Here is a 17,927-nt window from a genome sequence, read left to right on the forward strand (position 1 = left end):
AGAGCCATGTTCGTACACTTAAGATGCAGTTTGCTAATCTTTGACACACACGCATAACAACTCCCTGAGATACTCCCAAGCAACCAGGCTCCCACCCCTCACGTTGCTATGGGAGACAAGTGTAGAAGAGTTCTGCTCTGGTTCTGCGTGTAGCGAACAATTAATTTAACAATTCTACTTATTTAATTAAAAGTTGATGTCCCTTGTGCCATATACTGTTTGTCTGGTGAAACCTTGAGAAAGGAGACACATCACCTTCCTATTGAGCAGAGCCAGTGTTTACACTGTGTGGCATCATCTCATTTGCCCTCCATCCGTCACTCTCTCACTCTCTCTCTCTCTCTCTCTCTCTCTCTCTCTCTTTCCCTCTCTCACTTTTCTCTGTCAGTTGCTAGTCAGAAAGGACAAGGGCATATTGATGAATGAAAAGAAGACCAAACAGCAAGGTTCTGAGTAAGGGAGAAGTCTCTAAATAGCTGTGTGTACGGAAAGGGATAGAAAACAGAGAGCAGCATGGTACCGAATTGGAACTGTGCAAACAGAGAAGCATGTGTGCTGAATAAAACATTAGGACACCATAAAATGGACTGAGAATCAAAACATTCAAATATGCTTATGCTCAATATAATAATAATAATAATAATAATAATAATAATAATAATAATAATAATAAACAGGAAAACACAATCGAATGACTAAGACAAAGACAATAAGGGAATCAGACAGAGAGAAAGAGCAAGAGGTGAAAGAGATCTAGAGGTGAGCGGGGCAGGGGGGAATAAAAGGTGAGATGGAGAACAGAGCAGAGTTTCTAGTACTCACTCCAAAGGTGACAGTCTTGACTGGCATGCCTGTTGGCCCAGCACTCTCCTTCTCTTCCCACTTCCCCGTCTTTTTCTCCGTTTCCTTTTTCCGCAAATATGCGACTGTCTTTCTGTTGCCCCCCCTGCGAGTGCTGTGGCACTGGGCACAGAGACCCTGTCCCACGTAAACAAGCTCTCACACCCAGACAACCACACTTGAGTAAGCAGGGCCCTAGTGGGAGGGGAGACGAGGGAGGGTGGGTGTTTGGAGGGGGGTTAGGGGGGATGAGGGGGGGCCTGGGGGTTTATCTCTACAGGAATGCTGCCTGTATCTAAAGACACACATTTCACACATGGCCAAAAAAAACGAATGGGAGCTCCTCACTTATAGTATCAGTGTCTCACATATGCCTACAACTTGCTACTTGCTATAACTTGACTATACTCCTGTATCTATTTTATTTTTTGCTATAATTGCAAAACCCATAAGGGTCAATTTTTACACTTTTGGAGTTATATTAATGCTCCAGGATTTACTGTGCTCAGCTTCTTTACCCCAAGCAACCCCCCCCCTCTGTTCCAGCTTCTATCCTCCATGACACATTCTATTGCCCTCTCTCCATCCCCACCCGGTATACCCCGTTTCTATTTTCAACATGTTTTGTTGCTCTCCCCAGCTTGCTCCGTTTCACCCAAGCTTTATCCGTCTTTTCTGCTGTCCTTTCTCCCCTGCCACAAAACGCCCATCTCTCTGTCTCCTGTATGTTTTGTGACAACCAGACAATCTTCTTCCCCTGGACCAGGCTTTACCAGAATAGCATAATGTTACTGTGGAGAATGGTGTGTGTTTATAGAGCGGGCCTGCTTCAGTCTGCGAGGTGACTTACAGTGACAAAGCGCATGGCAGGGTGGGGGGCTGATTGGGGGGCTAACAATGGGCCAGACACATAGTGTGTGTGTGTGTGTGTGTGTGTGTGTGTGTGTGTGTGTGTGTGTGTGTGTGTGTGTGTGTGTGTGTGTGTGTGTGTGTGCGCGCGCACGCGTGTGTGAGCGTGCATGCACGCGCGCACAAGGGGGGCTCTTAGGGGCCAACCTCTCAAAAGGCTCTGCCTCTTTTAATAAAACGTCCGTCATTCCCGGTCTGAAAAGGCCCCCTTTTCTCTCCCTCTCCCCTCCTCTCTCCCTCTCCTGGCTAAACGCTGGGAAAAGCACATCACTGCCAAAACCATGCAGAGAGATAAATGCTTGTAGGATAGGGGGGAAGGTGGAAAGGGGGCAACACACTACTCAGTGGCACTGGACCGTGACCTGGGCTAAAAACATCACGTGGCTCTGCTCTCCTGTCTACAGCCTCTGGTTTAGACAGTGGGTTAGAGTTCCTTTGCCAAAGAATGCAGGACATGCGGCTGTAGCTACTAATGTCCATGAAGACATGACAAATTAGCCTGTGGTCCTCAACTAGGGGATAGAAACTCTCTCCTCTGCTCTGTCTCATCTCCTCTGGCTCAGCCAGTACAGCAAAATGTAGCAGAGTGCAAAAGAAACAGGTAGTGACCGAGACTTCAACAAAGTCTGATGATTACCGATTACAAAGTACTATAATGGGTAAGATAAACAAAAGCTACATTCTCATGTTTTAACCACCTAAAGGGATATTTCACTTTCAAACATGGCTTTTGTGAGCACCCAAGACATTTTTTTAAGATTCAGATAAGATTCAGTATTTAGATATTTGACATTCATGTTATCAGACACACCCCCTTCCTATACAAACCCATTATAACTTAAAACTCCATGTTAACCATGATAGATTAATCAAAAACAAATATCTAAATACTGAATCAAGCAACTTAAATACTGTCTGGGGTGCTCGCAACAAGAAATATCCCTCCCAGCAAGCCAAATGGCGTCATGATGACGTCCTCTAGCCCATTCTGACCTGAGATCAGATTCATACGAGGTTTCCACTGGACACACACTGGTCTGATTAACCCATTCTGACCTGAGATCAGATTCTAGAAATGTCAGTCGCTCTTCGATTTTTCAAAAATAGCAGACCTACAAGCTCGTATCGCGCCACTCGGTGGCGCGATATGAGCTTGTAGATCTGCTATTTTTCAATAGCTAAAGCATAACATGATGCTGACACCAAAATGGGTGCCCGTTCAGAATGGGCTAGTGACTCCGGTGACGTTCAGGTCACAGCCCATATGGGGATGATCTTTATGTCATTTCCAGGACGTCTTCACCAGTTGAAACAATATAGTTTATTCTGGGCCAGATCTGACTAGTTATGATATGACATAAGTTGATCTGGCCTCGATCGGACTCTCTCCGATTCATCCAGGGACGTCCGTCTTAGTGGGCAGAATTTATGTTGTTTGAAATCAGGTGTTATTCCGGGCCAGATCTGACTAGTCTTGGTTTGACTTGATCTGGCACCAATCAAGACGTCACTAATTCGCCCAGGTCACAATGTGATGCTTGTACATTTGCTCGTTTTTGAGAACATGTCTGATGTCCAAAACAGGGACGCTAGGTTGAACCTAGTTTATAAAGTATTTGACAGATTGGACACAGATTACAGTGCCTGGGTCATGACCTGGACACAAACTCTCAATGTTGTGAGTTGCAGACAGTTACACAACAGTTACACAACAGTTACACAACTTGACACTTGTGACTGTCTGCCCACAATGTGTACTGTCATTCTGTCATCGTCAGTCTGACTCTTAAGTTGGCGCTGCGTGATGTAGCTGCCTGTTGCTGTTATAACACACTGCCTGTTGCAGATAAAATATCTATCTATCTATCTAATGAAGCAAAGATGGAACTGTGTAAGTAAAGCAGTGTTTGGCAGTGGCATATCGCAGGTCCTCTGTTTTTTTTAACAGGATTATTTTCGGTTGAGGATAGACGTGCCCTCTGGACCCAGTCTCCTGCCCCCCCCCCCCCTTGTTGGCAGGATAAAGGACAACAGCCGCCCACGTGCTCGGCGTTGTAGGAGTTTATTGCCCATATCCTGATGCTTCCTGAGACGGAGGCCAGAGTTGAAAATGGGGGTGGGGGATTGTCAGGTTGGAGGCTGGGGCTGTTGCCCCATCTCGACTATCAAAGTTATGTGTACACATAGGGTACAGCAGAGATCTTTATAAAATTGTTTCAAGTATCTACTATCAAAACAATATTTCAAAAGAAAAGAAAAAAATTGTGTTGCCTAGTATTATATACATATATTATTTGCTCAAAAGGGACAGTATGAGCAATATCCATGTAGTAAAGCATGTAGAGGTTTTCATCAATAGTACAATTACAATTTAAGAATTGAAAATGAATGCACAAACTCTATATTCTAAACTGAAATTCTTCTTTCCTCTGTGTTGTTTAAAGGCTTCTCAGTGTGTTAACTTATCAGTTATTACAATGTACAGTATAGGGCACATTTAGCATTTGTTTAGCAAACTGGGCTGTACCGCAAACTTTGCAAGCCAATCATAGCCAATCAGAATGGAATATGAAACATATTTCATCACATGACTCCAGTTAAGTGTAAATGTGTACCGATTTGCGTGAATTTTGGACAAAATATGTAGGAGTTGTGGCAATACCTGGGATTTGAAGATAGCGGAGGAAGCCAGAAAATCTCAGTCGGAAAAGGGCCTACATGAGAAGTGAGCTTCGTAATCCATGGAATCCAGGATAACTTTGTTTCTCTATTGTATGATCTAGCAATTGAAACAAAGTTATACTGTAGGCCAAAAAGTAATGCAGCCTATTATAGCGCAAAAAATTATAATAATGGAGGTTTTTCTTTAGCTTGTTGGGACTGTGCATGGAAAGTTCCACTGTGATCGGTCCAGTGGTGCCTGAAATTATCTGCTCATAGGCACAGACAGACACACACACACACACGGACAGGGGCGAAAACATAATTCCCGCCCCTGGCCCTTCCGGCCTGGGAAAATTACTATACTTGATATCAAAATAGCAATATTGCCAACAGCCAGGACAACAACCCTCTAGTGGCAAGTTGAAGCACTGCAGCACTGGCATGCTGCCACAGCTCTGCTCCAAAGAGACTGTGGGTAGGGCCAGGCAGATTACTGCAGCCCTGGCAATGCTCTATCGCTCTCACACACACACACACACACACACACACACACACACACACACACACACACACACACACACACACACACACACACACACACACACACACACACACACACACACACACACACACACACACACACACACACACACACACACACACACACACACACACACACACACACACACACACACACACACACACACACACACACACACACACACACATCATCATCATCATCATCATCATTTTTCGACCGCGGTCGAGATCATGGATTTCACAATGCCATGCCATGCCGGTCCTTCATTGCCACCCCCTGTTCCTGCTTACTGATGCATGTGTCCATAGCGATGACATCAGGGAATGACAGTTTTCTACCTCTGGTCTGCTTTGAGGCAGGACTCCAGAGAAGAAGGGAAGATACAGTATAACCTCATTGTCAGCTCTGTAGCAGTGGCCGGCAAACTGTGTTCTTCTGGATTGGACTAGTGAAGAAACACGGGGAAGGTTGCCGTATATTAGATTAGTCGATGGGTGGCTCTTCCAAGAAAGATTTTACTCTCTCATTAGAAGGCGGGTGTAAGTGCCATCCAACCGTTTCTCTAGTTTCTTTGAAAGTGTCCATGTCTCGGAGCCATAGAGTAGAATCGGCTCAGCAGTCATCCTAAATATTTTTTACTTTTAACATCTTACTAAGCTGGGATGACCAGATCTTATGCATGTCAGTGCAGGCTGACCAGGCCATACCCTTCCTAGTTTGAAAGTCCTTTTGGGAAGAAGATTTATATGAACGCAAATACTTGTAGTCATCAACCCGTTTCAGAGGAGTGTTGTTAAGTGTTTTTATAATGTGGTTATTGTTGGATTTGCATATATCTACGTATTCAGTTTTCGTCTCGTTGAGATAAAGACCAACACAGTTGGAGGCCTGCTCAAGAGACTGAAGGAGAGCCTGAGCGTATTCCAATGATTGACTGATAAGCGTGATGTCATCAGCGAAGTCAGTGTCGGTTAGGTATTTAGCAGGATGACGAGAGCTTCTCCTAGGGTGTAGTTGGTAGCCCTTATCATTGATAGTATCAACTGACATACGAAGAACATAATCAACAACAATAATAAATAGAATCATTTATCTAGAAATGTCTACAGCAAGATTGCATGGTGCAAAAGAGGAAAACATTGAGATTTGGTCTGGTATTGCAGATTTGGTTAAGGGCATGGTTTAATCATTATTATTATTATTATCATTATTTATTGATTTTTTTGTTTCCATTGCACAGTAGTAGGAGTAATGACATTTTGTGTCATCTTTGGTCTCGGGGGGGACCCGTTCCTTGCTTTTGCTGTTATGTGTTGTTTTATATGTGTTTTGTTTTCTTTAAGTCATTCATGATGTTAACGTGTCTTATTGTGATTTTTGTCTTAAAATAAAAAACATTTGATAACAAAAAAAACAATAATAAATAGAAACTGGGCAAGTGTGTCACCTTGGAGAATGCCAGCAAGGATAGGGAATGATGGTGTTTCTCCGTCAGGAGTAAGGATGATCGCTGAGGTATTTGTATATAGAACTTTTATGGCATTGATCATTTTGTCGGGGATACCATATCATTTAAGAATTTCAAACATTTTGGCTCTGTCCACTGAATCAAAAGCCTTTGAGAAATCAACAAAGACTAGTGCGAGATCGATGTTGCAGAGCTGTGATTCCTCAATAATCCAAGCATAGGATTTGACTCAAAGTGGATCTACCACGTCTAAATCCGTTTCGATTGTTTCGGAGTAGAGGCTCAACGAGGGGGATAAGACGATTAAGGATGAGTTTGTTGTAAAGTTTTGCAGCAATTGCCATTAAGGAAATTCCTCTAGAATTATTGGCTAATGAGAGGTCTCCTTTCTTAGGTGTTGGGATGATCTCGTTTTTACATCTGGTTTCACAAACAGGCACAGACAGACAGACAGACAGACAGACAGACAGACAGACAGACAGACAGACAGACAGACAGACAGACAGACAGACAGACAGACAGACAGACAGACAGACAGACAGACAGACAGACAGGATATACTGCACACATGCAAAAACAGATGCACACACACAGTGTGATCTGTGATAGATAAATTGAGTATAGAGTAAGAAAGGCGAAGAAAGAAAAGCAATTGAGAAGAGCGACAGTAGCAATATATCAGAAGATGTACAGGGTCCATTAGTCTTCAGATAGGTAGAGGTAAGAAGAGAGCATTGGCAGCTCTCTCAATGTCTCTGTCTACAACTCATATCTAAGAGCATCAGAACATCATTAAAAGACGGGTTTTACGCATTGATGTCAACTCTACTCAACATCAAAGAAAGGGGATAGAGAACAAAGGGGTACATCATAGACATAGACTATGTGTTGTGATACAGTATGTGTTAGTATGGATTTGGCACGGGTTGTTGTATGCATTTGAGAAAATGGACCCATTTGTGCACGGCAGAGCCTATTAGTTGTGCTGTTCAATTGATTTTTACATCCCTTCATTGCAGCCCAGTAGTGTATGTTATGCTGCTTTAAGTAACAGGCAGGTGGAACAGGCAGACAGACAGGCTCCCACTGCACTGCACCAACTAGACTGCAGTTGGGCAGGCTGGCACAACACACAGACGGAACGGAAGTCTGTGGATGCAATAGGTGACACACGGGCATGAGAGCCCTTTCACACAGGAGCCGTTTGACCGGCCTGAGAGAGGGAGGAAGGGATGTGATATACTGTATGCAGGGAGGAGCCCAGGCAGTCAGAGCATAATTCAATCACTGTGTTTAATAGGTGCAGAGCCAGAGTGCTCCCAGACTCCATTCAAACCTAATGCACTGTTCTGAAACTATCTGATACGCGCTCCTCCATGCCATACTGGACCGGTATTTGACCCGTATTTGACCCGCTTTTTGCCACCATAATGACTCCGCTAAGGCCTGGCATAATGTGATTCGATGACAAGAAGTCACCTTAAAACAATAAGTCACAGTTGCCTTTGAGGAGGAGTACAGCAAACTGCGGTACAGTAGTTCCCTGCAGCATTAAAAGAATGTGAAGTGAAAAGAAGTGAAACCCGTAGGAATGGTGACAATCTCCACTGGCTACACTGCAGTGTAATCTTCTCTATGATTGATGTTTTGATGTCTATATGTTTGCCAGGCTCTGTGTGAGTGTGTGTGTGTGTGTGTGTGTGTGTGTGTGTGTGTGTGTGTGTGTGTGTGTGTGTGCGTGCTACTGTCAAGGCCAGATGTGTAGATATGGGAAAGCGATCACTGCGACCTGTCTCTATGCATCACTAAGCTTATCTCTCAACCCTGGTCACACAGGGGGGAGAAGGGAATGAAGAGATGGGAGAACAGATGGACGTAGAGAGCAAGAGGTGCATGACACAGCAGAAAGGTGGGTGGATGTCTTGGCCAACACCGCAGCAGCAGAACAATAAATTAATGTGCCGCGGGATGAGGATTGAGTGTGTGCCTTTATGGATGTGTGTGTGTGTGTGTGTGTGTGTGTGTGTGTGTGTGTGTGTGTGTGTGTGTGTGTGTGTGTGTGTGTCCTAGATGTCTTGTTGACACTGCAATGGCATCCTCATCTGCACTGTTGATGCTGAGTCAGTCCATGAATCCTCTGTCACACATTCTTCCCTCCCTCCTTCCCTCCTCTGACTCACTTCCCCCTTGACTAATCATTCCATAATAATCTGAACCATGGAGAGAGCGCCGACAGTCACCGGGAAAACTAACGCTACATACATTATTAGTGTTCCATTAACTCTGAGAGTGTACAAATGTCACACTCTCAGAGTTGAACTCAGAATTACAAATTGTTAAATTAACATGTTTGTAGGATTTTACTGTGTACCATAAAATATTCCTAATAATGCATCCTAAAGCAGAATAATGCTCAATATACAGTAGAGCTAAATAGAGAAAAAAGAAAAAAGAGGAACTAACCAGGTGCTCAATGGAGATAGCAAAATTGATAATGATAAAAAGGTGCTCACACGGATCAAAAACGGGATTCAAGACATAGATCAAAAGAGAAGGTTCCGGGCACACAAAGTTAAAAAATGAAGAAATGAGGGCGTTCTTGCCCTGATGAAGACCCGTTAGGTCGAAACATGTTGGCAGTTGCCTTTTTAATTCAATAAAGGCGTTCCTCATTTTTTTAACTTTGTGTGCCCGGATCCTTCTCTCTTTTTATCTATACAGTAGAGCTAGTTGATGGATTTGTTATGCCTCATAACTAAGTCAATATGTGACTGTGGAGAGTAGGGCGTTGATAAATATTAAAGTTGATCCATGAAGAGAGATGCTCTCGTCGATCAACGGCAGCTTGCAGGTAGGTGGACAGTTAGACCTGACAGAAATCACTCCATCAGTCCATGTGTGCAACCTCCCCATTCTGTCCCCTTAACCACTTAAAACACAAACATTTTCTTTTAAAAATAATAGCAGATTTACAATCTCAAGAAAATAATCTTGATGTTATTTCCTTGTTCACCTACTAGAGGTTTTACAGTACATCGCATTGTGGCTCCAGTAGTACCCTTTTGTACCCATATGTAGATCTAGTCTGTTTCTGTCTGTCTAAAACCTTTTATGCTCGTATATGGAGACGCACGCACGCATGCACGCACGCACGCACATACGCACACACACACACGCACACACACACGGAATTACAGGCAGTACATATATACAGACTCACACACTTGCACCTTTATGCAACACACCCTTGCTCAGGGATACACATACCATGCACACCGCGCATTCATCTAATTCACATGCACATGCACGCATGCATGCACATTGATAATTTCTCTCTGTCACTCACACAAATCAACACACATACACGTGCGCGCACATGCGCGCAAGCACGCACACACGTACACACTCAGACACGCACGCATGTACACACTCAGACACGCACACACGTAAGCACTCAGACACACACACACACACACACACACACACACACACACACACACACACACACACACTATCAATTAATTATCTTCATAGTGATTATTCTACCAAATACTTTTTATATCAATTGAATGATCAAGAAGCCTTTTTGATATATTTTTATAATCAATGGATAATATATCAATTAGTCAGATTAACCACTTATGCCATTTTTTATTGAAAGGTGTCATGCAGAAATAGAGAATATAGCTGATCTACCAGCTCACACATCACACGCCATTGTGAGATCTGCTATTTTTTTATTTTATTATGTATGATGGCAAATAATACGGAGGAATACAAATCAAATTTGGTAGTAGGGCCTACAGTTGCAACTCGGGTCCATTTCACTAATAGCTAGAGGGTTTAAGTGGTTCAAAAGGTTGTGGAGGATTGCCTACACTCCTACAGTAGGTTTACCTTTCAATAGCAGGCTATATGCTTACTAGATTTTACCTTTCAATAGCAGGCTATATGTTTACTAGATTTTACCTTTCAATAGCAGGCTATATGTTTACTAGATTTTACCTTTCAATAGCAGGCTATATGTTTACTAGATTTTACCTTTCAATAGCAGGCTATATGTTTACTAGATTTTACCTTTCAATAGCAGGCTATATGTTTACTAGATTTTACCTTTCAATAGCAGGCTATATGTTTACTAGATTCCAATATTGGATGCACTGCAGTTGTGGAGGAGGGGGGAGGGGGGGTCAGCATGGGTCTAATGACTGGTCTAGTTATTTATTTTTCCCAACCGGCACTGGTCTAGCGCCATTCAATATTTGTTGAACAAAAATTGTTGTGATAAAATGTGGGAAATATTTCTATATTGGGATAACACAAACGGCAACAATAATGTTCAGCTGCATTTTTCCACTTTCTTAAGGACTTTCTCAGATATGATTTTAAACCCAGCACCGTGTAGGTGAGGGTCGTGTTTATTTTTAATTAAGCCATTTAGGCCATAGTTTCTTGGTAGGTTCCATGTAAAGTATTCTTAGTAGGCCACATTGCTCCCAAGAGGCATACCACTGTTGCAAAAAGCCAAAAACATGAGTTTCTAATGGGTCAGCAAGAGAGGAGAGAATTGCACCTTTCTTATTTCTTGCTAAGGTTGGTAGTAGGCCAAATACATTATTACACAACTTCTGCAGTTTTGCATAATGCCAATACAGCCCCCTTTACCTTTAATCTGTATTATGTGAACCCAGTATCAATTGTGCCCAAAGCTAAAATTAAGGCTAAAATATTCGCATATGCCACGGCTTTTCACATGTAAATTAAACTCTGCCCCCCCCCCATAGCCGAAACAAATTACAGCCAATTGCTGGTGCCTGCACGTGAATGGGTTTCATAATGTAGTCTGCATCTACAGTGAGCTGGGAGCAGCTGGAACATAGACACAGAGGGGGACAATCTATGTGACAGTCCAGGGGACTGACAGTTTTTCTTTCTTCATATTGCGTCTGCCATGCAGCCCTACTGTGACGAATGGCGCTTGGTTCCCTGAGCATCTGTCTCCAAGGACTCAATGAGGGGCAATTAAGAGCTATGGGATGATAAGGGATGCCGACTCCCGGCAGCTTTACTGGTGGCAAAGAAGTCTAGGTGTTCAATGCCCATATTTCATCTCGCTCGCTGGTGGACTGAGGTCCTCCTGATTCAGCTGTACTGGTTGTTCCATCGTAAGTCTAGACCGGTGACCAAGGGGCGACGGGGCCTTGGCCATCAGGGGCCCTAGTGTCTGGAACAGCCTGCCGTTGAACCTCACCACCATAACCCTTTATGAAACTAATTTAAAACCCCATATTTAAAAAAAAGTAATGGCAGTAATTGGTGCATCCATTTCCGTTGCTGCTGTTATTTGTGTACAGCTGTCCTGTTATCTTTTCACCTGGGGTTGTAAATTATTCACTGTTTGATTTGAGGTTGGAAAGCATTTTGTAATGTTATGAAAAAAGGTATACAATACTGTATAAATAAGGTTTATTATTATTATTATTACCATCTAAACCTCTGACATCTCAATTCTTATGTTTTACAGGAAGTGGTGTAGGATGAGTGGGCAGTAGATGGGGCATTTAATTCTGGTATATAAATAAGAATAGGCCTCAGGTAACATGTCATGGTTGGTAAGCCCGGTTGTACGTCAGCTATGAATAAAAGTATTATGTAACAAGGTCAGAACCTTATATTCTGGGAGATTTACAGTAGAGGTTAGTAGGGTATGCAGAGGGCCTGTCGTGGGGGTTAATTCTATGCTGCCGTTCTTTTTCACTGTTGACTTGGCCATAGGCCAGTGAGGGGAATTGGATGCTAGTATGAAGCAATCCATCATTGCGCCACTCTTTCTTACTGTCCTTCTGCTCTGTGCACACATACTGCTCTGTTGGAGCCCCCACTGCACATGCAAGAGAGAGGCATGTGCATGGCCATGTTGGTTGTTTCCGTTTTTAAAACGACATTATGGTGGCAATATGGGTGCCGCAAGTTCCCACTCACCACTGCCGAGACTAAAGGTGGTTAAAAGAAACAGTTTTTCGGAAAACCGACGGAAAAACACAGCAAGAAATCCGGAAACGCGTCCAGTGTGCATGGACCTAAAATGTCCAAATACGCCTCCGATACGGTACCTAGGTGGGGTTGGCAAAAGGTCCTTTCTGTGTGGAACTGATGGCGAGGAACTGGTAGGAATAACGTGTTCCTTCCATGTGCTTCCAAGCGGCTTGGACTCCTCATGCACTGAAGGAAACATGAGGTCAGTTTGTTGCTCTCCCAAGGTAGGCAGAGGGAGAGTAGCGCCCAGGATTACACTAGATGAGACAATTGACACTGGGTGAAAAAAATGGGTTACAGTCAGCCAGCGCCAGTTTGGAAGGAAGCCGAAAGAGAGGGATATTGTCATCAGGGTCAACAATGACAGGGACTACTTCGGGAGCAGGGGGGAAATTGCATAACGGTTATGTTTGGTGTAAATTTAAAAAGTAAAGGAGACAATAAAAAAATACAACATAAACTATATTGCAACCCCATTTCTATGCTATTGGTACTGTATATGTCTGTAATGAGGAAATTGTATTTATTAAATTGGCATGATGGGGTTATTGGGGTATATTCTTTTCTTGTGGATAGTAGCACAGTACAGGGGCTAATAGTCCTAAATGGCACAAAAACAACACCATGGAAACATGAAATACCGTAACATACACAAAAAGGAACAATAACAGAAGGATAAAATGAATGAATAAATTGTTACACGCACGCACACGCACACGCACACACACACACACACACACACACACACACACACACACACACACACACACACACACACACACACACACACACACACACACACACGTGGGGAAAATAAATGGAAAGGAAATACTGCATAATAAAGTAGGCTATGTATGAGTTCATTGACCTGGGCTAAATTATAGTTGATTTTGTGTCACTTGATTGTGATACGAATTCATAACCCATCTGTGTTGAAGTGTACTGCATCGCAAGGTCATTATATTTGGTTTTGTATGTTACTGCACTTTCAGTTGGTTTTAGAGAAGGTTTAGGTTCATCCCAGACACCCTGAAAAAGCTCTAAAGTGTTTGAGAGGAAGTGGAACATTGGGAAAGTAGTTTTAGGTATTGGAAATGAGAGGAAAGAGGAGGCCAGGATTGAAGGGGAAATCATCAGGAATAAAGCCTGATGTATACTTAGTTGTTCGTATCATGCACTGAAAACAGCCGAACTACAAACTCACAAAGCGTTGCATAATCACAATGTGAATGGAGATCTGCTGCTTTTGGTGCACAGCCAAGTATAAATCAGGCTTAAGAGCTGTCTGGAAAAGGTTTCTTAAAAGCCTTATAGCACTTAGATCATCCCTCCTCCACTGAGTTGAAATGGATTCAAGATCATCTCTTGGATGGGTGCAATAAAGCCTTCAGCAAGACGCATCCCAGACCAGTTTGAACAGATCATCAAACCAGACAAAACACAAGCACAGCACATGACAAAACAGTGACATGGGCAATAGACAATAGCCACAACACATAAAAAGCAGCATTGACGTATCACAGCCACAGCACTGGCACGAGACGAACACGATGCTACACGACATCTACAGCATGGAGCTCCACAGCACAATGCAATCACTAACACAGACACAGACACAACACAACACAGACAGGGACATCACAAACACACACAATACGCTACTACTTATACACAGATGAGAGCGTGCATGCATACAGCACAGTACTATACCAGACACACAGAGAAAATAGAGATCAAATCGCTACTATTGACCCTCACTCTCTCTCTCTCTCTCTCTCTCTCTCTTCCTCTCTCTCTTCCTCTCTCTCTCTCACAAGTGAGCACACATACTCACAGACTCACATACTGTACACGTCACGTACACTGTCAACTTAATTTAAGCGTAAACACCAATACATTGATACAAATGGAAACAGAAGCATATTTCTTTAAATCAGAAGAACCCACAGGAAAAATAGTTGAACTATTGACTATGCAGTAAACGGTCTCTACTCTCTATCATACACCAGTAGACAATCAATACTATCTGTATTGATAACTATGTTTGTACTGGTATGCACATGCACACTGTAGCTTCTTCAAAGACTATGGAGAAATTTGATGGAGAGCTATATTTTGCCCGTGGACTCTTGGCATTGTAATATGCTTATTGCACATTAATTTAGTGAGAAATCACAGACAATGATAGATATATAAATATAGGTATAATATACAAATACACTAATATTAATTATAGATTATGTGACACCAAAACAACGTAAAGTTGAAACAAAAACAAAACGGAAAAAGGGTGAATACAGTATGTCAAGCAAGGACAGGAACAAAGAAAAAGCTCCAGCCTTAAACCCACAACAGCTGACTAAGAATCAGCTCACAGCACAACAGCAACACTAGACCGTCAAAAGGAACCAGAGCTACAGAACAATACCATAAGCAACACTCAACAAAAAAAGAGAGAGAATAGAGAAAACAACAACAACAGCAACAGCAACAACAGTGATAAAGGTTGTGACAGATGGTCATTATATACGGTAGTTAAAAAAATATACAAATATATATATAAAAAGAAAAAAGCCAGATATACGTATTGCAGATATTTACTTCTTCGTCAAAGTGCCACACTCCTTGGCCATCCGGCATCTCAGAGCTCACACTACTGTCCTGATCGATTAGCCAGCGATGCACCGCGTGGGCCTAAAAGGACATACGACATAAAGACAGAGCCCAGTTAACAGACAGAAAGACGGAAAGATTGATAGAGGGGGGGGGGGGGGAGACAAAGGACAGAAGGGGGGGGGGGGGGGGGGGGTTAAGAGGAGAGAAGGGAAGAGTAGAAGGAAACAATGACAAGGAAATGAGAGATTCAAAGAGGAACAGGTGAACATCATATTGAGACACAGGTAGAAAACAAGATGAAGGAGGGAGGGAGAGAGGAGGAAGAGAGAGGCAGCAAGAGGAATAAGCCAACCCCACCTGTACTGTACCCCCACCCCACCCTCCTGGACCCCAAAATCTCTCACACATTGGGCTGTGGGAAACAGTAAGGTTAGGATGAGTGGTATGGGAATGGCAGCACAGTTGACCATATTCACACAGTGGAATATTTTGCTCTCGTGTCATATGCGGGTGACATAGGAGCAAAATGGCCAGCATGTGAATATGGTCAATGGGGCATGGACATCACACATACAGTGGCAGATGAACACTGATGGAGATGGAGGCCAGAGGTGTGTGTGTGGGTGTGCGTGCGTGCATGTGGGTGTGCATGTGTGCGTGTGTGTGGGTGTGCGTGCATGTGGGTGTGCGTGCGTGCGTGCGTGCGTGCGTGCAGAAGGTTCTGTGTGCTTGATGGTACAAAGATGGACTTGATGGATGACATTGTTGGTAAGGCAGGAGGCAATGCACACCAATATAATGTTATGAACCGGTGCAGCTTTCAGGATGAATCACACTAGACGGAAGAAAAGAGGTCACATACTCAAATGCTAGACACCAACTAAATTTACTCAAGTACCGTAGCTTACTAGACACAAACTACATTTACTCCAGTAGCCTACTACTAGACACAACAACTAAATGTACTGAAATACGAGACACTAACTAAATGTACTCGTTTACTAGACACCAACTAGATTTATTTTAATAAATCTAGTTGGTGTCTAGTACTTGAGTGTGCGATTTCTTTTCTTCCTATTAGTAACCTCTATTCGTGTGAATAGGGATTTGTTATGGAATCTCTACTATGTATGCAATATATAAGTGTTCAGCAAAACATAGCATACTTACTGTACCACCATTTCACATGTACAAAGGCATACACGACAAGAGTGAATAAATTACTACAAATAATTGACACACATATACAGACCATACAATTATACATGTTAGTCAACTGACCATCATAGGAAATCAACACACACCAACGTCCACCATAGGTGTTCTGAAATAACATACATACAACAGAAGAAATGCTTACACTCTCAGACGTAAATGAACATTCAGTATTTTACTGTGTAGGTCAGGTGGAAACAATTAACACATAATTGTCCAACAAAGTAATAGCCCTGTGTGAGACAGACAGATATACTCATCTGTAGAGATAAAGGTTGTCCCGACCCTAACCCAACGTCATTTCCCAGACACGCCAGATGAACAGTAAATCTTCTATGACTGCTTACGACTGAAAAACACTATAGTATGTGAAAATAAGCCATCAGGGCTTTTTGTGTTATCCTTTTAGAACCATTGTATAATCGTACCACTGTAAGGAGCTAGCCTAAATCAGTGTCTAAATGTGATTAAATGCAACATATTCTGATCAAACACATAGTCAAGCCGAGGTCACACACATGCACACACGCGCACGCACACACACACACACACACACACACACACACACGCACACACGCGCACGCGCGCAAAAACATATATTGTACTCCAAACTATTTTACCCTGAACTCTTGTTGTGTCAGCAGCACCAGAAAAGGAAACACAGCTTCTTGGTGACATGTTGTGACCCTTTGCTGAAAAGAATACCTGTCAAGACTTGCACTGCGCTAAAACCAACAGAATTGAGGGATTAATTGGCTTGTCGTGAGAGGATGTCTACCAAAGCACATTTACTATTTACTCTACTGCAGCAATTTTACTGTACGCTTGTGTGTTTGAGATGTAATGGAGCAGGACTGTCATGACATGCCATTATAAAATAATCACTTTTGCAAAAGACTACTTAGTATACGATTATGTTGAAACACGAAAAATGTACAATGCACATGACCTGGTTTCACATTCAAACTTTCAAGAACTGGAGTTTGTCGATAGGTCATCCACTCAGGAAGGACACATCTAGTAGACTGAACACACGCACATGGAACACGCACGCACGCACACACACGCACATGGAACACGCGCGCACGCACACGCACACACACACACACACACACACACACACACACACACACACACACACACACACACACACACACACACACACACACTTGTATGTTTGAGAACAGACGGCGCATTAGCTGGTAAATACAGAGCAGAGAACCAAAGGACAACACCAAGCTGAACTACACAGAATCAAGGGCAAAGTGAATCAAAGGGAGGGACGTCAGAGGCCAAAGCAACTGTTAGGACCCTAAAATAGAACAAAGTGCATGCATGAAAAGGGTTCAAAAAGCATCGGTGTGCATGTACAGTACTTAGTAAGATGTTTGTCTGTCTCTGCGTGTGTGCGTGTGTGATGGCGATGAGCAGGGCTGTCCTCCGTACTGTTTGCAGTGTGTCACAGAGCGTGTCAGCTTAAAAGAATAATTGGATTATGTAGCAGACGGCTAGTGATGACGGCTATAGGAGAGAGACGCACTGGAAGAGGAGGAGGATGAGGAGGACGAGGAGGAGGAGGAGGGAGGCAGCAGGGGGTGATGTGCTGATAAGAGTAACAGACCATTTTACTCCAGAGCC

At 43.0% G+C, this 17,927-nt stretch overlaps 1 protein-coding gene across 18 annotated transcripts in view; it reads right to left on the minus strand.

The window, feature by feature from the left end:
* Window positions 1–15,113, minus strand: part of ank1a (ankyrin 1, erythrocytic a) — a 76,781-nt gene extending 61,668 nt beyond the window's left edge. For 13 of the 18 annotated variants that reach the window (XM_083784200.1, XM_083784208.1, XM_083784203.1 and 10 more), the window contains exon 1: window positions 15,060–15,113. In XM_083784200.1, coding sequence (XP_083640326.1) covers window positions 15,060–15,098 — 39 coding nt within the window. In that variant the 5' untranslated portion in view covers window positions 15,099–15,113. Of the gene's footprint in view, window positions 1–255; window positions 382–822; window positions 982–15,059 lie in introns of those variants that run through there. The other 5 variants (XM_083784196.1, XM_083784191.1, XM_083784192.1 and 2 more) reach the window with 4 other exon arrangements.
* Window positions 15,114–17,927: the final 2,814 nt, after the last annotated feature.

Source organism: Protomyctophum parallelum (assembly GCF_964188405.1).
Source record: "Protomyctophum parallelum genome assembly, chromosome: 15".
NCBI classification, from domain to species: Eukaryota; Metazoa; Chordata; class Actinopteri; order Myctophiformes; family Myctophidae; genus Protomyctophum; species Protomyctophum parallelum.